Source organism: Henckelia pumila, chromosome 2, assembly GCF_033568475.1.
Source record: "Henckelia pumila isolate YLH828 chromosome 2, ASM3356847v2, whole genome shotgun sequence".
Classification (NCBI taxonomy): Eukaryota; Viridiplantae; Streptophyta; class Magnoliopsida; order Lamiales; family Gesneriaceae; genus Henckelia; species Henckelia pumila.
Window position 1 is genome coordinate 18091626 of NC_133121.1, and position 26565 is coordinate 18118190.

Here is a 26565-nt window from a genome sequence, read left to right on the forward strand (position 1 = left end):
GGCACTACTATATCGTGGAAGTCGACAAAGCAAAATTTAACAGCGACATCATCAAATCACTCAGAGATCATTGCAATACATGAAGCAAGTCGAGAATGTGTGTGGTTGAGGTCCGTAACACAACATATTCAATAATCATGTGGACTACCAACAACGAGAGATGTTCCGACGACTATATTCGAAGATAATACTGCTTGCATTGCACAATTAAAGGAAGGATATATTAAAGGCGATCGAACGAAACATATTTCGCAAAAGTTCTTCTACACGCACGAACTTCAAAAAAAAGGTGATATCGATATCCAACAAATTCGCTCCAATGACAATGTAGCTGATTTATTCACAAAAAGCATTACCAACATCAACATTCAAGAAATTGGTGCACAAGATAGGGATGCATCAATTAAAGGATATTCGGTAATTGAAATCAGGGGGAGTATCAAATGTTCTACTTTTTTTTCCTTCGTTCAGGTTTTTCCCACTGAGTTTTACTGACAAGGTTTTAACGAGGCAACATTAGACTCTCCACCAATCATCTAAAGGGAAGTGTTATATATATATATATATATATATATATATATATATATATATGATATTTAGGTGATTGATTTGATTGTATAATTTCTTTTGTGTAACATTCTCTCTATCCTATAAATAGAGGTGTATAGTTAAAATGAGAATTAATGAATTTCACTCATCTTTTCTCTATTGTATTTCTCTAGTCTTTGATTCTTTTCGTCCCTTTTCTCCACTAAATTTATAACATTAGGTATATTATTATGACATTTTTAATGAATGCTCATTAAAAATGTCTTTACTTTTCCCACCATTTATTCCAATTTTTTCATTAATCCCTCCAAAAATCTCATTCTCACGGCCATATATCCCTAATTTTTAATTTTCTCGCTATGGACATTCTCATTGTCCCCTCCCACCCCCAACATCGTCGTCAGGCACCAACGCAACTCACATTTTCCAGTGGTCTAATACATTTCTACTCTCCTTGGAGCGCATCTCTTTACCTTTTTCATGATAATTTTTTTTTTGTTTCACATTATTTGTTTGTATGTCATTGTTATTCCTCCGTTATTCACATATTATTTGTTAAGAATATGTTTATGGGTTTAATTTGGGGTAATTTGTTTACAGTATGCTTCAAATGGTTGCCCCTCCTCCAACCGTTAGATTTTTTTGCCTTTGAGGATCATTTTACAATTCACTTATTTTAATGGATTCTACACGTTAAAAAAACTTGAAATTCAATTATTATATGTGTTAAACTTTTTATTTCTTAGATATCTTTTAAATATTGCTAGACTTTTTTTCCACAAAATATTGGCAAACTTGGGATTTAGAGATGATTGGGAAAAGAGATCTGGTTGTTTTACGCTTATTTGTGGTCTTTCAATTCTGTGATTTGGTACTAATTAATATAGGATAATAAATTTAGAGACCTTAACATGATGGATGTTTTTTTCTATCACCATTGTGTCACAAGTGAGTAAGATCAATTTGATCTATAGTTGGCCTAGAACACGGTAAACAACAAACTTCATGGGAATGAGAGTGTATATACCTTATATAGTGAGTGTAGCCCTGTATTTATAAATTTTTAGGAACGTCTAGTGAACTTGAACTTTTTTAGACAAGGTGGGCTAAATAGTGAAATTGAGTTTGCTCTTATACTACTCATTAATTATTAGATTTTGTCGATGCTACCCCATTGGGATAGTGCTAAATAGGGTAGCCAACGATCTAAATTTAATGCAAGTAAGATGTTCGCACGAATATCTCATTTGCATAAAAAACGGGCAGATGGATCTGGCATATGGATACCAACATCGACCTTACCTTATTGTTGTTGGAGTTTTCACTTTGACTTGTTGATATTAAAAAGTAATTAATAAATTTATGAATCAGTTGACTTATATAGAACCATTTATTACTACTTATAGTCTGCCTGGGCTTGGTGGGCCAAACATCCTGCAAATAATAGCTGTCGTTTGCTTAGCGGCAACTAGACGCGAACAAGTCAATTTTACGCAAAATAAAATTGTAATAAACTATACAACACCGAATTCCTCAACAATGATCGGACTTATTATTGAAGATTGCAAAATCTTTACTTTGGATATCTTATACTTTTTTTTCGTTGTTCACTGAATTACGCCGTTTATGCTTTAGCTAAAAAAACTGGTTCTTTGTCTAGTCTAAAAAATCGTATAATTCTTTCATTTTCTGTAATTTATGATGTAATTTTTAGTGACTTGCTTTAATATATCTATTTGCTTAAAAAAATGTAACAATGCCAGTTTTTCAGTTAATTCACAGCAAATAATTAATGGACCTGACTAGGTCTTGTCTTGTCTTGTCCTAGCCATTTTAATTGCCTGAAATAATATAATCTAATATATTCTAAATATATTTGTTAGTATGATTTAACATATATATTTGCATAAACATATATTTAAATTTTATGTTTCGAGGATTAAAAACTAACACTTTCTTTAAAATAAAAAATACATAATTATTAAATCTGCAAATGTTTCGTTCAGTCGAAATCTTCCTCTTTGTCAGGTAACTCAAGACTTTAATTTGTACGTGAAAGAGAGAATTGAGATAGACTTGTGTGAGATACAACCAGACAAGATGTCATTACTTTCAATTCGTGTGTATGCAAAGACACAGTCAAAGGGGTTATTTTATTTAGGGACGATATACCATTCTGGATCTTGAAACATGAGAATCATGGGAAGGTTCGAACAGATTAGGAAAATTATTATTTTAATCTTTCTTTTTACAAAAAATTTATATATAAGGAGTTTACCGAGACTAATTAAGTAGATCAAGATTCAAAACAAATACCCACAATGCTCTAAAAGCCATTTCAAGGCAAACACGAGCTGAAGGGTAGTACATGAATCTGATCTACTTAATATTAACCTCGAACCTTATAAAAAATTTTTAACCTCCTCTTAGATTCCCATAATATCTTAAACCATTACAATACCATGGTCATTTCGTAGGATAATTATGATCTTGAATAGAATTTAAAATTTTTAAATAAGGTTTAGTAATAAACTGAAAGTGAATATTCTTACCTTCATAAGTACCAATTATACCTGTAGGATTTATAGAAATAATAGGATAGATTTTATAAAGAAAAGGTAAACCAAGAATGATTTGGGTAGAAAGGTTTTTTATTAAGAAGAAACTTGTTTGAATACAAGTCTTATTTTTACAAATATAAGCTTTTGGTAATTTATAATTAACCTGTAATTTTTCATCTCCTGCATGAGAAAGAGAATGTGAAGTTTTATGAAAATATTTTGAAGGTATTATTCCTTCTTGAATAACATTTAAATCTGCTCCACTATCAATTAAGGCAATAAAGTCTTTTTTATAATTATTATCAATTAATAAGGTTATTTTTGTATACCACTTTTGAGATTTTATTTTACTAAGAACAGATAAATGTTGTTCTTGGTCTGAAACATTATTAGAACTATTTTCTAACTCAGGCATTTCTAAATCAGAAATCCTTCTATTAAAACGAATATTCTCATGTTGTAAAATAACAACTTGCTGTTTAAGTTGATCAATTTCAATTTTTAAATTATCTAAAGTTACAGGAGTATTAACACTGTGTTTTTCTTTTAAAAGTTTTCTTATTTCTTTTAAAGAATAAGTCTGATCATTTTTCAAAAGATCAGTATAACTAGTAGAAGTTTTGTTATCAATATGATCAATTATAAAAGTACGAAGATTAGGATCTTTAATTAATTTTAAAAATTCAATAATTTTATCATCAGATAAAACATTAATACTTAAATCTTCAAATTGAGATTTTAACTTATAAAATTCATCATTATCATCATCATTGTTACTAATATAATTGCAACAATTAGAAGACTGACCTTGAATGCAATTATCACAATCTTCTGAAGAATTTAAAGAATCATTATCAAGATTAATAATATCATCAGTATCTGGACTAGAATCAGAAGTATGAGAATCTTCAGAATAATTTTTCATGACAATTTCATATAAAGTATTTTTAATATCATCAGAGATATCAAGAGATTTAATTTTCTCCTTAGCCCAACATTGATTAGCATAATGACCAGGTCTACCACATTTATGACAAGTAATTAAAGGCTTTTTATCCTTATCTTTTTTCCAAAATTGTCTCTTCTTCGTATCTTTTTTAGTATTCCGAAATTCTTTTCGTTTTTGTTTTTTCAATATTTGTCTTTCAGACAAATGTCTCTTCTTATGAGGTTTATCTAAAGATTTATGAATTTTCTTCTTGGGTATATCAATCCCAAATTGATCACAGAAATGACCAAGCTGTTTTCTTTCAAAAATATTTTGTCTTTTTAACTGATTATTTAATTTTAAATCATTACATAAAGATAATCCTTCCTGAATACAAGTACTTATTAAGTTACCATAAGTATAATTATCATACTGAATAGAAATATTATCTTTACGAAGAATTTTTCTAACTCTTTCAGCAAAGAGATGAGGAAGACCATCAATAAATTTGGCTTTCCATTGATTGTTATTACAATCCGGTAATTCATAAATTCTAGAAAGAAAAGTATCTTTATACCATCTGAAATCAGTAAGAGTCTTACATTTCATATTACTCAGAAGAGTTCTAATATTTTCACTATTATCAGTAAAACGACCAGTAAAATGTTCAATAATAGTCATTATAAGACTATAAACAACATTTTCAGTTTGATTATTATTCTCTATTTTAATAGAATCATAAATATCATTTTTCTGTTGTTGAGATAAATAATTATCCCACCAACCTTTAAGTTGGCCTGTAAAACCAGAAATAAGCATTTTTGCTATATTCTTATCAGTATTACCAGCACTTTTACAAACAGTACTATACATAAGCATTCTATGAGCAAGATTATAAATCTGCTTATCTGTTAAACTATCAGCATTCCATTCATAAATGCTTTTCCCATTATAACTATTTGTTATAATGTACTCTTGTTCTTCATTAAGAACATCCAAAGGAGTAGGACGAGAATAGTAGTAACGATTTTGAGTTGGCCTATCAGCCCATTTCATTTTTTGAATTTTATCTGTATCATCATCATCAGTATTATTATTACTAAATGATTCATTATTATTAATAACAGAAATATTCATATTTTTAAATTTTTCTGATAAAATTTTTTCAAATTCAGAAACAGAAGATTTAAATTTAAAATCTTGTATTTCTGGAGGAGATTGGATAGAAGAGGAAGCTATGGAAACTATATTTCTATCTTTCTTTTCTTCAATGTGAACATTAGGCTTGATCTGTTGTATGGCTAATAAAATATTATCGATATTCTTTTTTAAAGAAGTCAATTCTTCTCCTAAAAGAATAAGATATAAATTAGTATAATTTTGTTTTTCAAAAAGTTGATTAATATGATTGATAGTAACAGACAACATATCATCCTCAAATATTTTTGAAAACGCATTAAAATTTAAAAATTTTTCATTCTTTTCTATTTGAAAAGAATTCTGTGGAGGATACACAGATTTCTGAATATTTCCAGAAGAAAGTTTATAATTTCTTTCTATAACAGAAATATAATCAACAAGAAAGATTTTTATAAACCAGGGAACAAAATAAATCATTTTATTTTTTTCTGCACAATCTTTATAAAAAGTATTAATTATATATTCAAATTCTTTTTTGGAAAAACTCTTAAAATACCATTTTCTAAAAGATTTCCATTTATGATCACAGAATTCTTTATTAATCTGAGCTCTTGCTCTAGATCCTTTACTGAAATCTATTTTGATTGTACTATCCATTTAAACAAAATTCATTTCTGAGATAGTATCTGAATCTGTAATGTTCTGGACATTTCCATGAACAATATTATTTCTGTTTATAATAACCTCTTCAATATTTTTATTTTTAGAGAAATCAGATCTAACTTCTTCTCGAATTTGAGAAGTAGAAGCTCTAGAAGATTGAGGAATATCAATTATATAATCTAGAGGAGAAATATAAGATCTAACAGATTGAGATCTAGTAATAGGCAAATAATTTTTATTTTGAAATTGTATATTAACAGATCCTTCATTAGTCTGTATTACTTGTTGTAAATCCATATTCAAAATAGGATTTCTAGGAATAGAATTTTCAAAAGTCCACTTTGATGGAAAGTCTATTTCTTCCCATTTAATAGATCTACGTGTAGTTATTTTAGATTTATTGAAATTAGTCTCAATAAGAACAGTTTCATTTTTTTTTTGTCAATTCTTTTACACATCGGATTCAAAGTATAAAGAGGTTTATAATAAATACGATAACAAATACATATGACTTCTGTTCCAACAGAATAATTATAACCATGAGTCTTAACATTTAATGTTAAAGAATCTAAAATATTTATATCAGTTAATGATAGAGAAAGATTTGGATACACGTCAAAATAAACTGGACCATGAGCCAGACTGGATTCAATTATTCCGATTAAAGATTGTTTCCAATTTAAATTTCTACCATCTCTTAAAGCTGCAATAAAGCTTTCAGGTAAACCTTCCAAAGTAAGAGGTCTAAAGGCAATTTGTACTAGACCTATATGAAGAAATTTATAATCTTTAGAAAATGTTAATATATCTTTTTCATTTAATAAATGAATAACCATCTCTTCATTATTAAGAGGAATTGATGACTCAGTAGTCTTAACAATTTGTTTAAGACCAATTTTTTCAAAGGTTCCTAGTTGATAGACCATTTTAGGTTCTATTTTAGGAATAGTCCATTTATTTAATAAATCAAGATTATGAGGAATATCATATTCTTGAGTTATACTGTTTTGAACAGTATTCTTTAAACGAAAAATATTCATTTGAATAAAATATGCTAAATCATAAATATCACTACTCCATGGCTCTGATACCATTCTGGATCTTGAAACATGAGAATCATGGGAAGGTTCGAACAGATTAGGAAAATTATTATTTTAATCTTTCTTTTTACAAAAAATTTATATATAAGGAGTTTACCGAGACTAATTAAGTAGATCAAGATTCAAAACAAATACCCACAATGCTCTAAAAGCCATTTCAAGGCAAACACGAGCTGAAGGGTAGTACATGAATCTGATCTACTTAATATTAACCTCGAACCTTATAAAAATTTTTTAACCTCCTCTTAGATTCCCATAATATCTTAAACCATTACAATACCATGGTCATTTCGTAGGATAATTATGATCTAGCAAAGAGAATTTAGCCTGTCATTAGGCTAAATTAAATAAGAAAATAGAAATAGACAAAATAAAAAGAGAAATACTTACAAAGATAGAAACCTCAAGCTTTTATTTTCTGAAAGGCTTTTATTACAAGAGAGAGAGAGAGAGAGAAAAAGGGAGAAGATAGAGAGGCGAGCAAACTCCAGGAGCTAAATTAGCTTGCCATCTAGCAAACATTTGTTTAGAAACATCATGTTTAAAATCTTTATTAAACATATATTTTGCAGACTTGCAATCTGTTTTAATAATGAATTTTTGATTGTAAAGATCATCCTGAAATTTCAGAATGCATTTAACAATAGAAAGAATTTTTTTTGCAACTGTAGAGTAATTTTTCTGAGCAGAATTCCACTTCCCTGAATGAAATCTAACAAGATATTCTTCTTTACTTTGGGGTTTTAATTGTTTTAAAATACCGCCAAAGCCTATATCAGAAGCATCTGTTTCAACAATTTTTTCCCAACTAGGATTAGAAATCATTAAGCAAGGAATATGTTTAATTTTTTCTTTAATTTTCTTGACAGAATTAGTATGCTTATCAGTCCAAGGGGAAGGATTTTTCTTAAGTCTATCATATAAGATAGCAGTATCATTGGCTAAATTTTTAATATAGGCAGATATATAATTTAAACTACCTAAAAATCTTTGTAATTGAGTCTTATCAGTAATAATATCTGGAAATTTATTACCAAATTCTATACTTCTTTGAATAGGAATAATATTACCTTTATCAATATTATGACCTAAAAATTTAATATTGGTTTGAAATAAAACCATTTTGGGTTTAGAAATAACTAATCCATTTTGAATAATAAGAGTTTTAAATATGTTTAAATGTTTAAAATGAGTTTCAATATTTTTTGAGAATATAAGAATATCATCTATGTAAACAATAATAAAGTCACTATAAGGGGTAAAGATATCATTCATAATCTGCTGAAATTCTGAAGGAGCATTCTTCAGACCAAAAGGCATAACATTCCATTCATAATGTCCTATCGGAACATTAAAAGCAGTTTTATATCTATCATCCTTATTAATTTGGATCTGCCAAAATCCTGACTTTAAATCAAATTTAGAAAATATTAAGGCATGTAAAAGTCTATCAAGAAGATCTTTTTTATTAGGAATAGGATGCCTAATCCATTTTAAAACTTTATTTAAAGGTTTATAATTTATTACTAGACGAGGAACACCTCTTTCAATCTCAGAATGTTTATTGACATAAAAAGCAGTACAAGACCAAGGAGATTGAGAAGGAGTTATTAACTTTTTATCTAGAAGAGATTGAATTTCTTTCTTACATAAATCTAAATATTCAAGATCATATTGATAGAAAAATCTTTCATATTAATTCTTTAAAAGAAGAGATAAATTCTTTAACTATTGATGATACTTTGAAAAATCATAAACTACAAGATAAAATTAAATTGCTTCATAACCAATTCTCTTTAGAAATTTGTAATGATTTTCCCAATGCTTTTTGGAATCGTAAGAAACACATTGTTTCTCTTCATTATGAAGAAAGTTTTGATGAAAAGAATATTCCTAAAGGTAAGAATAAGGTAATTCCTGATTCTGAAGAATCTTATGCAAATATTGCAAAAGAAAATGAAAATGATTCAGTATTATATACTGAGAATAAAAATAGAGAAATCATTCTTCTTGTAGAAGAAAAAGATGAAAAATGGAAAAATACTCCTTGGATTATCATGGATAGATATCTATCACATACATCATATGTTCATGGTGCTTATAAGCCAAGAGGATATTATGAAACCCTCTTAATTTCTACAAAAACGGTGGAAATTACCCATTTTCAGAGTAATACTCAGCAAACGGAAAGTTATAACTTTTCCAAATTTATTATTAAGAAAATTATTTCTATTGAAGAATGGGGAATTTCTCCACTAGCAGAAAAAGAATTCTATTCTACTCAAAAACAAATTACTTTTAAATATAACTACTGGGATTATATACAGAGTTTTTATACAACTCTATTCTATGAAAATTCAAAAAGAAAACATTCTTGGTTCTTGAAAATATGTGAAAATAATTCACATGATAATATTCCCAACTGGTTCATACACTGGTGGCAATTCTTTGGGCCTTCATCAAAAATTTTACCTGAAGAATTCAAAAATTACTTTGAAGATTGGATCAGATTCTCTCCAAGAGTTATACAGAACATGACTACAAATTGGGTCAACAATAATTTATCCTGCAATTTCTTTATTGAATTTGGTATCAGAGCCATGGAGTAGTGATATTTATGATTTAGCATATTTTATTCAAATGAATATTTTTCGTTTAAAGAATACTGTTCAAAACAGTATAACTCAAGAATATGATATTCCTCATAATCTTGATTTATTAAATAAATGGACTATTCCTAAAATAGAACCTAAAATGGTCTATCAACTAGGAACCTTTGAAAAAATTGGTCTTAAACAAATTGTTAAGACTACTGAGTCATCAATTCCTCTTAATAATGAAGAGATGGTTATTCATTTATTAAATGAAAAAGATATATTAACATTTTCTAAAGATTATAAATTTCTTCATATAGGTCTAGTACAAATTGCCTTTAGACCTCTTACTTTGGAAGGTTTACCTGAAAGCTTTATTGCAGCTTTAAGAGATGGTAGAAATTTAAATTGGAAACAATCTTTAATCGGAATAATTGAATCCAGTCTGGCTCATGGTCCAGTTTATTTTGATGTGTATCCAAATCTTTCTCTATCATTAACTGATATAAATATTTTAGATTCTTTAACATTAAATGTTAAGACTCATGGTTATAATTATTCTGTTGGAACAGAAGTCATATGTATTTGTTATCGTATTTATTATAAACCTCTTTATACTTTGAATCCGATGTGTAAAAGAATTGACAAAAAGAAAAATGAAACTGTTCTTATTGAGACTAATTTCAATAAATCTAAAATAACTACACGTAGATCTATTAAATGGGAAGAAATAAACTTTCCATCAAAGTGGACTTTTGAAAATTCTATTCCTAGAAATCCTATTTTGAATATGGATTTACAACAAGTAATACAGACTAATGAAGGATCTGTTAATATACAATTTCAAAATAAAAATTATTTGCCTATTACTAGATCTCAATCTGTTAGATCTTATATTTCTCCTCTAGATTATATAATTGATATTCCTCAATCTTCTAGAGCTTCTACTTCTCAAATTCGAGAAGAAGTTAGATCTGATTTCTCTAAAAATAAAAATATTGAAGAGGTTATTATAAACAGAAATAATATTGTTCATGGAAATGTCCAGAACATTACAGATTCAGATACTATCTCAGAAATGAATTTTGTTTAAATGGATAGTACAATCAAAATAGATTTCAGTAAAGGATCTAGAGCAAGAGCTCAGATTAATAAAGAATTCTGTGATCATAAATGGAAATCTTTTAGAAAATGGTATTTTAAGAGTTTTTCCAAAAAAGAATTTGAATATATAATTAATACTTTTTATAAAGATTGTGCAGAAAAAAATAAAATGATTTATTTTGTTCCCTGGTTTATAAAAATCTTTCTTGTTGATTATATTTCTGTTATAGAAAGAAATTATAAAATTTCTTCTGGAAATATTCAGAAATCTGTGTATCCTCCACAGAATTCTTTTCAAATAGAAAAGAATGAAAAAGTTTTAAATTTTAATGCGTTTTCAAAAATATTTGAGGATGATATGTTGTCTGTTACTATCAATCATATTAATCAACTTTTTGAAAAACAAAATTATACTAATTTATATCTTATTATTTTAGGAGAAGAATTGACTTCTTTAAAAAAGAATATCGATAATATTTTATTAGTCATACAACAGATCAAGCCTAATGTTCACATTGAAGAAAAGAAAGATAGAAATATAGTTTCCATAGCTTCCTCTTCTATCCAATCTCCTCCAGAAATACAAGATTTTAAATTTAAATCTTCTGTTTCTGAATTTGAAAAAATTTTATCAGAAAAATTTAAAAATATGAATATTTCTGTTATTAATAATAATGAATCATTTAGTAATAATAATACTGATGATGATGATACAGATAAAATTCAAAAAATGAAATGGGCTGATAGGCCAACTCAAAATCGTTACTACTATTCTCGTCCTACTCCTTTGGATGTTCTTAATGAAGAACAAGAGTACATTATAACAAATAGTTATAATGGGAAAAGCATTTATGAATGGAATGCTGATAGTTTAACAGATAAGCAGATTTATAATCTTGCTCATAGAATGCTTATGTATAGTACTGTTTGTAAAAGTGCTGGTAATACTGATAAGAATATAGCAAAAATGCTTATTTCTGGTTTTACAGGCCAACTTAAAGGTTGGTGGGATAATTATTTATCTCAACAACAGAAAAATGATATTTATGATTCTATTAAAATAGAGAATAATAATCAAACTGAAAATGTTGTTTATAGTCTTATAATGACTATTATTGAACATTTTACTGGTCGTTTTACTGATAATAGTGAAAATATTAGAACTCTTCTGAGTAATATGAAATGTAAGACTCTTACTGATTTCAGATGGTATAAAGATACTTTTCTTTCTAGAATTTATGAATTACCGGATTGTAATAACAATCAATGGAAAGCCAAATTTATTGATGGTCTTCCTCATCTCTTTGCTGAAAGAGTTAGAAAAATTCTTCGTAAAGATAATATTTCTATTCAGTATGATAATTATACTTATGGTAACTTAATAAGTACTTGTATTCAGGAAGGATTATCTTTATGTAATGATTTAAAATTAAATAATCAGTTAAAAAGACAAAATATTTTGAAAGAAAACAGCTTGGTCATTTCTGTGATCAATTTGGGATTGATATACCCAAGAAGAAAATTCATAAATCTTTAGATAAACCTCATAAGCAGAGACATTTGTCTGAAAGACAAATATTGAAAAAACAAAAACGAAAAGAATTTCGGAATACTAAAAAAGATACGAAGAAGAGACAATTTTGGAAAAAAGATAAGGATAAAAAGCCTTTAATTACTTGTCATAAATGTGGTAGACCTGGTCATTATGCTAATCAATGTTGGGCTAAGGAGAAAATTAAATCTCTTGATATCTCTGATGATATTAAAAATACTTTATATGAAATTGTCATGAAAAATTATTCTGAAGATTCTCATACTTCTGATTCTAGTCCAGATACTGATGATATTATTAATCTTGATAATGATTCTTTAAATTCTTCAGAAGATTGTGATAATTGCATTCAAGGTCAGTCTTCTAATTGTTGCAATTATATTAGTAACAATGATGATGATAATGATGAATTTTATAAGTTAAAATCTCAATTTGAAGATTTAAGTATTAATGTTTTATCTGATGATAAAATTATTGAATTTTTAAAATTAATTAAAGATCCTAATCTTCGTACTTCTATAATTGATCATATTGATAACAAAACTTCTACTAGTTATACTGATCTTTTGAAAAATGATCAGACTTATTCTTTAAAAGAAATAAGAAAACTTTTAAAAGAAAAACACAGTGTTAATACTCCTGTAACTTTAGATAATTTAAAAATTGAAATTGATCAACTTAAACAGCAAGTTGTTATTTTACAACATGAGAATATTCGTTTTAATAGAAGGATTTCTGATTTAGAAATGCCTGAGTTAGAAAATAGTTCTAATAATGTTTCAGACCAAGAACAACATTTATCTGTTCTTAGTAAAATAAAATCTCAAAAGTGGTATACAAAAATAACCTTATTAATTGATAATAATTATAAAAAAGACTTTATTGCCTTAATTGATAGTGGAGCAGATTTAAATGTTATTCAAGAAGGAATAATACCTTCAAAATATTTTCATAAAACTTCACATTCTCTTTCTCATGCAGGAGGTGAAAAATTACAGGTTAATTATAAATTACCAAAAGCTTATATTTGTAAAAATAAGACTTGTATTCAAACAAGTTTCTTCTTAATAAAAAACTTTTCTACCCAAATCATTCTTGGTTTACCTTTTCTTTATAAAATCTATCCTATTATTTCTATAAATCCTACAGGTATAATTGGTACTTATGAAGGTAAGAATATTCACTTTCAGTTTATTACTAAACCTTATTTAAAAATTTTAAATTCTATTCAAGATCATATTGATAGGAAAATCTTTCATATTAATTCTTTAAAAGAAGAGATAAATTCTTTAACTATTGATGATACTTTGAAAAATCATAAACTACAAGATAAAATTAAATTGCTTCATAACCAATTCTCTTTAGAAATTTGTAATGATTTTCCCAATGCTTTTTGGAATCGTAAGAAACACATTGTTTCTCTTCCTTATGAAAAAAGTTTTGATGAAAAGAATATTCCTACCAAGGCAAGACCTTGTCAGATGAATTTTGAATATTTAGATTTATGTAAGAAAGAAATTCAATCTCTTCTAGATAAAAAGTTAATAACTCCTTCTCAATCTCCTTGGTCTTGTACTGCTTTTTATGTCAATAAACATTCTGAGATTGAAAGAGGTGTTCCTCGTCTAGTAATAAATTATAAACCTTTAAATAAAGTTTTAAAATGGATTAGGCATCCTATTCCTAATAAAAAAGATCTTCTTGATAGACTTTTACATGCCTTAATATTTTCTAAATTTGATTTAAAGTCAGGATTTTGGCAGATCCAAATTAATAAGGATGATAGATATAAAACTGCTTTTAATGTTCCGATAGGACATTATGAATGGAATGTTATGCCTTTTGGTCTGAAGAATGCTCCTTCAGAATTTCAGCAGATTATGAATGATATCTTTACCCCTTATAGTGACTTTATTATTGTTTACATAGATGATATTCTTATATTCTCAAAAAATATTGAAACTCATTTTAAACATTTAAACATATTTAAAACTCTTATTATTCAAAATGGATTAGTTATTTCTAAACCCAAAATGGTTTTATTTCAAACCAATATTAAATTTTTAGGTCATAATATTGATAAAGGTAATATTATTCCTATTCAAAGAAGTATAGAATTTGGTAATAAATTTCCAGATATTATTACTGATAAGACTCAATTACAAAGATTTTTAGGTAGTTTAAATTATATATCTGCCTATATTAAAAATTTAGCCAATGATACTGCTATCTTATATGATAGACTTAAGAAAAATCCTTCCCCTTGGACTGATCAGCATACTAATTCTGTCAAGAAAATTAAAGAAAAAATTAAACATATTCCTTGCTTAATGATTTCTAATCCTAGTTGGGAAAAAATTGTTGAAACAGATGCTTCTGATATAGGCTTTGACGGTATTTTAAAACAATTAAAACCCCAAAGTAAAGAAGAATATCTTGTTAGATTTCATTCAGGGAAGTGGAATTCTGCTCAGAAAAATTACTCTACAGTTGCAAAAGAAATTCTTTCTATTGTTAAATGCATTCTGAAATTTCAGGATGATCTTTACAATCAAAAATTCATTATTAAAACAGATTGCAAGTCTGCAAAATATATGTTTAATAAAGATTTTAAACATGATGTTTCTAAACAAATGTTTGCTAGATGGCAAGCTAATTTAGCTCCTTTTGATTTTGAAATTATTTATAAAAAAGGAGAAGAAAATTATCTTCCTGATTTCTTAACCCGTGAATATTTATCTAATGATGGCAGAAATGAATAGGGGTCGTGGTGAATTTTCCTCTTATAGAGGAAGAGGAGGAAGAGGAAAACCCCCAAATTATATTGCCAATGCTCCAAGGCTGATAGCTCAATTTGGAAATCAACGCCTCATAGGCCAACAAATTTCTAGTTCTTTTGATAGTAATACTATCCAAAAAAATGATCCTTTATATGATGAGTTTCAAGAATTCTTAAAACAAAAAGGTAAGAATAAGGTAATTCCTGATTCTGAAGAATCTTATGCAAATATTGCAAAAGAAAATGAAAATGATTCAGTATTATATACTGAGAATAAAAATAGAGAAATCATTCTTCTTGTAGAAGAAAAAGATGAAAAATGGAAAAATACTCCTTGGATTATCATGGATAGATATCTATCACATACATCATATGTTCATGGTGCTTATAAGCCAAGAGGATATTATGAAACCCTCTTAATTTCTACAAAAACGGTGGAAATTACCCATTTTCAGAGTAATACTCAGCAAACGGAAAGTTATAACTTTTCCAAATTTATTATTAAGAAAATTATTTCTATTGAAGAATGGGGAATTTCTCCACTAGCAGAAAAAGAATTCTATTCTACTCAAAAACAAATTACTTTTAAATATAACTACTGGGATTATATACAGAGTTTTTATACAACTCTATTCTATGAAAATTCAAAAAGAAAACATTCTTGGTTCTTGAAAATATGTGAAAATAATTCACATGATAATATTCCCAACTGGTTCATACACTGGTGGCAATTCTTTGGGCCTTCATCAAAAATTTTACCTGAAGAATTCAAAAATTACTTTGAAGATTGGATCAGATTCTCTCCAAGAGTTATACAGAACATGACTACAAATTGGGTCAACAATAATTTATCCTGCAATTTCTTTATTGAATTCGGTATCCCATGGATCTGGAAATGGCAACCAGAATTTGGTTATAATGATCATGGAATTCCTTGCTTATGGAGGAAGAGTTTATCAAAGTTTTGGGAAAAATTGCTCAAAAATGATCCTGAAACTGGAAAACCACATGGCATAGAGATATTACAAAAAATGGAAGAAAATATCTCTCAATACAAGAATGATTTTGCACAACAGGAGAAGGGAAAACAATCTGATGTGATAAGTCCCTTCAAAATTATCACTCAGAAATATCAAGAAATCTACTCAAAAGAACAAATGATCGACTTATATGTTGAAGAAATGAAAAAAGATTTGTTTAAAAATATTGGTAATACTGATACAAAATCTGATCAGTCCATGACTTCAACTGACAGCCACAATCAGTTTATCAAATTAATGCATATGCAAGATGGACAGGATCCCGAAGATGATGATCTTGAAGAAAATCAAATTGATGAAACTTTTGAAAAATTAAAAGCATCGCTAAAGTCCAAGATTGGATGAAAAAGGAATCCTATTAGATAATATATCACTATCAACTTTTATAAAGTTTGGCGGAAGTTATTCAAGATGTAATCCTACGATTAAATAAGAAAATAGAAATAGACAAAATAAAAAGAGAAATACTTACAAAGATAGAAACCTCAAGCTTTTATTTTCTGAAAGGCTTTTATTACAAGAGAGAGAGAGAGAGAGAAAAAGGGAGAAGATAGAGAGACGAGCAAACTCCAGCGTACCCCCAAACTTACAAAATATACCTATAAATAGGAAGAGCCGGACATCAACCCCGGATTCCAAGCTAAACTTATAAAACTACTTTTATTAAAATAATAAAAAGATGCATTATTACATCTTGAATAACTTCCGCCAAACTTTATAAAAGTTGATAGTGATATATTATCTAATAGGATTCCTTTTTCATCCAATCTTGGACTTTAGCGATGCTTTTAATTTTTCAAAAGTTTCATCAATTTGATTTTCTTCAAGATCATCATCTTCGGGATCCTGTCCATCTTGCATATGCATTAATTTGATAAACTGATTGTGGCTGTCAGTTGAAGTCATGGACTGATCAGATTTTGTATCAGTATTACCAATATTTTTAAACAAATCTTTTTTCATTTCTTCAACATATAAGTCGATCATTTGTTCTTTTGAGTAGATTTCTTGATATTTCTGAGTGATAATTTTGAAGGGATTTATCACATCAGATTGTTTTCCCTTCTCCTGTTGTGCAAAATCATTCTTGTATTGAGAGATATTTTCTTCCATTTTTTGTAATATCTCTATGCCATGTGGTTTTCCAGTTTCAGGATCATTTCTGAGCAATTTTTCCCAAAACTTTGATAAACTCTTCCTCCATAAGCAAGGAATTCCATGATCATTATAACCAAATTCTGGTTGCCATTTCCAGATCCATGGGATACCGAATTCAATAAAGAAATTGCAGGATAAATTATTGTTGACCCAATTTGTAGTCATGTTCTGTATAACTCTTGGAGAGAATCTGATCCAATCTTCAAAGTAATTTTTGAATTCTTCAGGTAAAATTTTTGATGAAGGCCCAAAGAATTGCCACCAGTGTATGAACCAGTTGGGAATATTATCATGTGAATTATTTTCACATATTTTCAAGAACCAAGAATGTTTTCTTTTTGAATTTTCATAGAATAGAGTTGTATAAAAACTCTGTATATAATCCCAGTAGTTATATTTAAAAGTAATTTGTTTTTGAGTAGAATAGAATTTTTTCTGCTAGTGGAGAAATTCCCCATTCTTCAATAGAAATAATTTTCTTAATAATAAATTTGGAAAAGTTATAACTTTCCGTTTGCTGAGTATTACTCTGAAAATGGGTAATTTCCACCGTTTTTGTAGAAATTAAGAGGGTTTCATAATATCCTCTTGGCTTATAAGCACCATGAACATATGATGTATGTGATAGATATCTATCCATGATAATCCAAGGAGTATTTTTCCATTGTTCATCTTTTTCTTCTACAAGAAGAATGATTTCTCTATTTTTATTCTCAGTATATAATACTGAATCATTTTCATTTTCTTTTGCAATATTTGCATAAGATTCTTCAGAATCAGGAATTACCTTATTCTTACCTTTTTGTTTTAAGAATTCTTGAAACTCATCATATAAAGGATCATTTTTTTGGATAGTATTACTATCAGAAGAACTAGAAATTTGTTGGCCTATGAGGCGTTGATTTCCAAATTGAGCTATCAGCCTTGGAGCATTGGCAATATAATTTGGGGGGTTTTCCTCTTCCTCCTCTTCCTCTATAAGAGGAAAATTCACCACGACCCCTATTCATTTCTGCCATCATTAGATAAATATTCACGGGTTAAGAAATCAGGAAGATAATTTTCTTCTCCTTTTTTATAAATAATTTCAAAATCAAAAGGAGCTAAATTAGCTTGCCATCTAGCAAACATTTGTTTAGAAACATCATGTTTAAAATCTTTATTAAACATATATTTTGCAGACTTGCAATCTGTTTTAATAATGAATTTTTGATTGTAAAGATCATCCTGAAATTTCAGAATGCATTTAACAATAGAAAGAATTTCTTTTGCAACTGTAGAGTAATTTTTCTGAGCAGAATTCCACTTCCCTGAATGAAATCTAACAAGATATTCTTCTTTACTTTGGGGTTTTAATTGTTTTAAAATACCGTCAAAGCCTATATCAGAAGCATCTGTTTCAACAATTTTTTCCCAACTAGGATTAGAAATCATTAAGCAAGGAATATGTTTAATTTTTTCTTTAATTTTCTTGACAGAATTAGTATGCTGATCAGTCCAAGGGGAAGGATTTTTCTTAAGTCTATCATATAAGATAGCAGTATCATTGGCTAAATTTTTAATATAGGCAGATATATAATTTAAACTACCTAAAAATCTTTGTAATTGAGTCTTATCAGTAATAATATCTGGAAATTTATTACCAAATTCTATACTTCTTTGAATAGGAATAATATTACCTTTATCAATATTATGACCTAAAAATTTAATATTGGTTTGAAATAAAACCATTTTGGGTTTAGAAATAACTAATCCATTTTGAATAATAAGAGTTTTAAATATGTTTAAATGTTTAAAATGAGTTTCAATATTTTTTGAGAATATAAGAATATCATCTATGTAAACAATAATAAAGTCACTATAAGGGGTAAAGATATCATTCATAATCTGCTGAAATTCTGAAGGAGCATTCTTCAGACCAAAAGGCATAACATTCCATTCATAATGTCCTATCGGAACATTAAAAGCAGTTTTATATCTATCATCCTTATTAATTTGGATCTGCCAAAATCCTGACTTTAAATCAAATTTAGAAAATATTAAGGCATGTAAAAGTCTATCAAGAAGATCTTTTTTATTAGGAATAGGATGCCTAATCCATTTTAAAACTTTATTTAAAGGTTTATAATTTATTACTAGACGAGGAACACCTCTTTCAATCTCAGAATGTTTATTGACATAAAAAGCAGTACAAGACCAAGGAGATTGAGAAGGAGTTATTAACTTTTTATCTAGAAGAGATTGAATTTCTTTCTTACATAAATCTAAATATTCAAAATTCATCTGACAAGGTCTTGCCTTGGTAGGAATATTCTTTTCATCAAAACTTTCTTCATAAGGAAGAGAAACAATGTGTTTCTTACGATTCCAAAAAGCATTGGGAAAATCATTACAAATTTCTAAAGAGAATTGGTTATGAAGCAATTTAATTTTATCTTGTAGTTTATGATTTTTCAAAGTATCATCAATAGTTAAAGAATTTATCTCTTCTTTTAAAGAATTAATATGAAAGATTTTTCTATCAATATGATCTTGAATAGAATTTAAAATTTTTAAATAAGGTTTAGTAATAAACTGAAAGTGAATATTCTTACCTTCATAAGTACCAATTATACCTGTAGTATTTATAGAAATAATAGGATAGATTTTATAAAGAAAAGGTAAACCAAGAATGATTTGGGTAGAAAGGTTTTTTATTAAGAAGAAACTTGTTTGAATACAAGTCTTATTTTTACAAATATAAGCTTTTGGTAATTTATAATTAACCTGTAATTTTTCACCTCCTGCATGAGAAAGAGAATGTGAAGTTTTATGAAAATATTTTGAAGGTATTATTCCTTCTTGAATAACATTTAAATCTGCTCCACTATCAATTAAGGCAATAAAGTCTTTTTTATAATTATTATCAATTAATAAGGTTATTTTTGTATACCACTTTTGAGATTTTATTTTACTAAGAACAGATAAATGTTGTTCTTGGTCTGAAACATTATTAGAACTATTTTCTAACTCAGGCATTTCTAAATCAGAAATCCTTCTATTAAAACGAATATTCTCATGTTGTAAAATAACAACTTGCTGTTTAAGTTGATCAATTTCAATTTTTAAATTATCTAAAGTTACAGGAGTATTAACACTGTGTTTTTCTTTTAAAAGTTTTCTTATTTCTTTTAAAGAATAAGTCTGATCATTTTTCAAAAGATCAGTATAACTAGTAGAAGTTTTGTTATCAATATGATCAATTATAGAAGTACGAAGATTAGGATCTTTAATTAATTTTAAAAATTCAATAATTTTATCATCAGATAAAACATTAATACTTAAATCTTCAAATTGAGATTTTAACTTATAAAATTCATCATTATCATCATCATTGTTACTAATATAATTGCAACAATTAGAAGACTGACCTTGAATGCAATTATCACAATCTTCTGAAGAATTTAAAGAATCATTATCAAGATTAATAATATCATCAGTATCTGGACTAGAATCAGAAGTATGAGAATCTTCAGAATAATTTTTCATGACAATTTCATATAAAGTATTTTTAATATCATCAGAGATATCAAGAGATTTAATTTTCTCCTTAGCCCAACATTGATTAGCATAATGACCAGGTCTACCACATTTATGACAAGTAATTAAAGGCTTTTTATCCTTATCTTTTTTCCAAAATTGTCTCTTCTTCGTATCTTTTTTAGTATTCCGAAATTCTTTTCGTTTTTGTTTTTTCAATATTTGTCTTTCAGACAAATGTCTCTTCTTATGAGGTTTATCTAAAGATTTATGAATTTTCTTCTTGGGTATATCAATCCCAAATTGATCACAGAAATGACCAAGCTGTTTTCTTTCAAAAATATTTTGTCTTTTTAACTGATTATTTAATTTTAAATCATTACATAAAGATAATCCTTCCTGAATACAAGTACTTATTAAGTTACCATAAGTATAATTATCATACTGAATAGAAATATTATCTTTACGAAGAATTTTTCTAACTCTTTCAGCAAAGAGATGAGGAAGACCATCAATAAATTTGGCTTTCCATTGATTGTTATTACAATCCGGTAATTCATAAATTCTAGAAAGAAAAGTATCTTTATACCATCTGAAATCAGTAAGAGTCTTACATTTCATATTACTCAGAAGAGTTCTAATATTTTCACTATTATCAGTAAAACGACCAGTAAAATGTTCAATAATAGTCATTATAAGACTATAAACAACATTTTCAGTTTGATTATTATTCTCTATTTTAATAGAATCATAAATATCATTTTTCTGTTGTTGAGATAAATAATTATCCCACCAATCTTTAAGTTGGCCTGTAAAACCAAAAATAAGCATTTTTGCTATATTCTTATCAGTATTACCAGCACTTTTACAAACAGTACTATACATAAGCATTCTATGAGCAAGATTATAAATCTGCTTATCTGTTAAACTATCAGCATTCCATTCATAAATGCTTTTCCCATTATAACTATTTGTTATAATGTACTCTTGTTCTTCATTAAGAACATCCAAAGGAGTAGGACGAGAATAGTATAACGATTTTGAGTTGGCCTATCAGCCCATTTCATTTTTTGAATTTTATATGTATCATCATCATCAGTATTATTATTACTAAATGATTCATTATTATTAATAACAGAAATATTCATATTTTTAAATTTTTCTGATAAAATTTTTTCAAATTCAGAAACAGAAGATTTAAATTTAAAATCTTGTATTTCTGGAGGAGATTGGATAGAAGAGGAAGCTATGGAAACTATATTTCTATCTTTCTTTTCTTCAATGTGAACATTAGGCTTGATCTGTTGTATGGCTAATAAAATATTATCGATATTCTTTTTTAAAGAAGTCAATTCTTCTCCTAAAAGAATAAGATATAAATTAGTATAATTTTGTTTTTCAAAAAGTTGATTAATATGATTGATAGTAACAGACAACATATCATCCTCAAATATTTTTGAAAACGCATTAAAATTTAAAACTTTTTCATTCTTTTCTATTTGAAAAGAATTCTGTGGAGGATACACAGATTTCTGAATATTTCCAGAAGAAATTTTATAATTTCTTTCTATAACAGAAATATAATCAACAAGAAAGATTTTTATAAACCAGGGAACAAAATAAATCATTTTATTTTTTTCTGCACAATCTTTATAAAAAGTATTAATTATATATTCAAATTCTTTTTTGGAAAAACTCTTAAAATACCATTTTCTAAAAGATTTCCATTTATGATCACAGAATTCTTTATTAATCTGAGCTCTTGCTCTAGATCCTTTACTGAAATCTATTTTGATTGTACTATCCATTTAAACAAAATTCATTTCTGAGATAGTATCTGAATCTGTAATGTTCTGGACATTTCCATGAACAATATTATTTCTGTTTATAATAACCTCTTCAATATTTTTATTTTTAGAGAAATCAGATCTAACTTCTTCTCGAATTTGAGAAGTAGAAGCTCTAGAAGATTGAGGAATATCAATTATATAATCTAGAGGAGAAATATAAGATCTAACAGATTGAGATCTAGTAATAGGCAAATAATTTTTATTTTGAAATTGTATATTAACAGATCCTTCATTAGTCTGTATTACTTGTTGTAAATCCATATTCAAAATAGGATTTCTAGGAATAGAATTTTCAAAAGTCCACTTTGATGGAAAGTCTATTTCTTCCCATTTAATAGATCTACGTGTAGTTATTTTAGATTTAATGAAATTAGTCTCAATAAGAACAGTTTCATTTTTCTTTTTGTCAATTCTTTTACACATCGGATTCAAAGTATAAAGAGGTTTATAATAAATACGATAACAAATACATATGACTTCTGTTCCAACAGAATAATTATAACCATGAGTCTTAACATTTAATGTTAAAGAATCTAAAATATTTATATCAGTTAATGATAGAGAAAGATTTGGATACACATCAAAATAAACTGGACCATGAGCCAGACTGGATTCAATTATTCCGATTAAAGATTGTTTCCAATTTAAATTTCTACCATCTCTTAAAGCTGCAATAAAGCTTTCAGGTAAACCTTCCAAAGTAAGAGGTCTAAAGGCAATTTGTACTAGACCTATATGAAGAAATTTATAATCTTTAGAAAATGTTAATATATTTTTTTCATTTAATAAATGAATAACCATCTCTTCATTATTAAGAGGAATTGATGACTCAGTAGTCTTAACAATTTGTTTAAGACCAATTTTTTCAAAGGTTCCTAGTTGATAGACCATTTTAGGTTCTATTTTAGGAATAGTCCATTTATTTAATAAATCAAGATTATGAGGAATATCATATTCTTGAGTTATACTGTTTTGAACAGTATTCTTTAAACGAAAAATATTCATTTGAATAAAATATGCTAAATCATAAATATCACTACTCCATGGCTCTGATACCATTCTGGATCTTGAAACATGAGAATCATGGGAAGGTTCGAACAGATTAGGAAAATTATTATTATTATCCTAATAAATCATGATTTCGCATCTCCCTTTTCTAAATTTTCCAAGTTTACCGTCTTAATTTCACACTCACTACCAATTAATATCCGGCCCTACAGTATACATATTTTACATTAAAAGGGTTATTTTTTTTTCTTTTTATTTATTTTGGCGCTGTAGCATGAATTTGATCGCATATCTCTATCCTATTGAAAGAAATTTATATCATCGTACAACCATAGAGCATTTTGACTTGTAGATAGAATAATGTATGAAGCATAATATATATTATAAGGATGATAAATCAACATATTTAGATAAGATAATAGTGCATGCATGCCACTAATCATTTACAGAATTTGAGCCAAACATATTGAACAAAAAAAAGATGATTGATCAATCAATTTGTTATCAGAGTGAATAATAGATGTTTAAGTGTGATAAGAATTCTCATATTATATATGATGAAATCTTAAAATAAAAGAAAACCAACTTCAATTAGTCTGTTTGTAAAATGAAGTGGAGGTTTTTTAGCGGGTTTAAACCCGATCTTCTCTGCCCGTTGAGAAGTTTTAGGTCGCTGTATTACAAATGTGTATACGGAATAAATAAATTATTACTCACGAATGCGGAAATTAGATAGAAGCATAAAAAGATTTATCCAAAGAGTAAATGGTATTTGAGGCTAATTTAATTAAAGGACTGAGTCTTTGAACTTGATTTGAACTTAAAGTGTGATTTAAAGGTCAAGGCCTAGCTTGACGAATTTGGGTCGCGGACTCACGTGCAAGACTTTTTATTACAACGCCGACAACTTAGGTCAACGATCTAAAATCCGCTAGAGTAACGCCACCTTCCAATAAAATAATAATAATAATAATGACAACGCCCTCAAAGGGTGTCCAATGTTCAATTGGTTGAGTAGTTAGATAATCTCTTGGTTATAGGTCAAGAGTTCGATTTTCTTGTTAACATCTTTTTGGATTAGCCTGTCACACATGGCTTGCCTAGTGTGGTTTACCTGACTACTAGTGTAGTTTGCAGGCTATTGCGTTAGTTCGGGGTTTACTCAGAGCGCACCGAATGGTAGCGACTACGGGTTCCCACGTGACAAAAAAATAATAATATTGACAACACGAAAAAGAAATGAATATAGAATAGATTTATGAATACGAAGTACTAGTATTTGAGGGACATGTTCTGATGGGGACATTTATCGATATGTCTGGGGTTCATATATATATTTTAAGTGGATCTCACGTATAAGAACGGATGCCTATATATATATTTCTATATATTCATATTCAAGCTTAAGGCATTACCTTACTGCAGGGTGAAATTTCTCATTTATATTATTTCTGTGGATGTTGGCAGTTATTTTTACGGTTCAAAGTGTGATAATTAATCAAATGTATAAATTATTCCCATTCTAATTCTAATAGATTTTCCAAACCAAACATCATATCTCCACTCGATCCTCCTCCATTAATATCAATTTCCTTGTTGCATTCCAGTAATAATTGACTTGAGCTGGTAAAACCTATATTGCTTCTATTTTCACCCATTGCACCATCATTAACATTCCGGCCAGTGGACGTTTCTCCTGGTTCTGCACCAGGGCGTCGATCGAACGCCCGCAAACTCCCCGATACGACGTAAACTCTGCACAAAGACAGCTCGTCCCGCAACTGCAGAATCATCATGTATATATATATAATTAAGCACTTATTTTCAGAAGTTGCAAACATGCACTCTCAAAGTATAGTCACATATATTTTTTTTTCCAATAAACGTAAGAGAAATATATCGTGAACACCTACGTGAGCAGAATGTGTACGTACCTTGGGAATAGAAGTGTGCGAATCATGTAGAATGGCTGTGTACTCGTTCATTTTCCATTGGGTTTTCTTCCCACTCCCAGCTTTCCCTTTGTAGAAAACCATGCTTTTCCTCACTCCAATCACTTTGCGATCCGCCGCATACACGTAGCTCGGCGAGCCGGTGGCTTTCCAGTAGCCGGTGACGGTGGTCCGGTTCGGCCTCCCTCTACGTACTTCATTCTCCTTTCTTGGTACGAAAAAGAACCATTGTTCCTTATCTCCTCGACAAAGCTCCCCACATTGCACTGCATGCATGGAAAATGATATTTGATAATTAAGTTCATTAATAATTCTAGGTGGTTGCATGTGATATATATTTGGGAAATGCTACATGTACACATTGAGTTACACCTTTGATTACACATTACACATGAAATTACAAATTTATGCTTGATTTGAAAAAAATCTTTCCAAAATACATTAATGATATATATATGTAATTTTAAGTGCAACGTGTAACCCAACGTGTAACCTTTCGTATACATGTAGCATCACCCTATATATATATTTAATTTAGGTACAAGTCGATGGAGTCGAAAACATGGCTCGCGTAATATGTACTTACTTGGAAGTTGCCATGGCTCGAACTGATAAATTTGGACGAGAGGGATGACGAGATTTATTTCGAGTTTTTCGAGCCGGAGCTGGTTAAGAAGATAGAAGGATACGAGTTCTTCTTCTGTAGGATAAAAGCGAAAGCCAGGTGCAATTTCCTCCATGGAGTATTATTGATCTGGTACTCTAAAAAAAATTAGAGTGCATTAAATATATAGAGGGGGATACGAGAAGTGATGTTTCCGAGTGAAGCTGGAAAAAATTTTGAAGAGAATTTTCTGGGAAATTTCCACGCGTTGATGCAAAGAAAAGGGAGCTAGCTAGGAATGTAATGTTCCTTTTTTTTTTTTCTTGCATTATTATATGATGACAATGAAAATAAACCAATCATAATCATCATTATCATTGTATCCATCTTGAATGGGTCAATCTTTTTATTTTATTTAATTTTTGGGTGGGATTTTGTCGATAATTCAGTGGCCAAGTCGCCCT

At 28.3% G+C, this 26565-nt stretch overlaps 1 protein-coding gene across 1 annotated transcript; it reads right to left on the reverse strand.

Moving 5' to 3' along the window:
- Positions 1-24835: 24835 nt before the first annotated feature.
- Positions 24836-26240, reverse strand: LOC140884801 (NAC domain-containing protein 90-like). The gene is made up of 3 exons (XM_073291660.1): positions 26084-26240; positions 25480-25763; positions 24836-25326 (listed from the first exon to the last, which is right to left on the reverse strand). Exons 1-3 carry the CDS (start codon positions 26235-26237, stop codon positions 25057-25059), a joined length of 708 nt encoding a protein of 235 aa, XP_073147761.1. The 5' UTR covers positions 26238-26240; the 3' UTR covers positions 24836-25056.
- Positions 26241-26565: the final 325 nt, after the last annotated feature.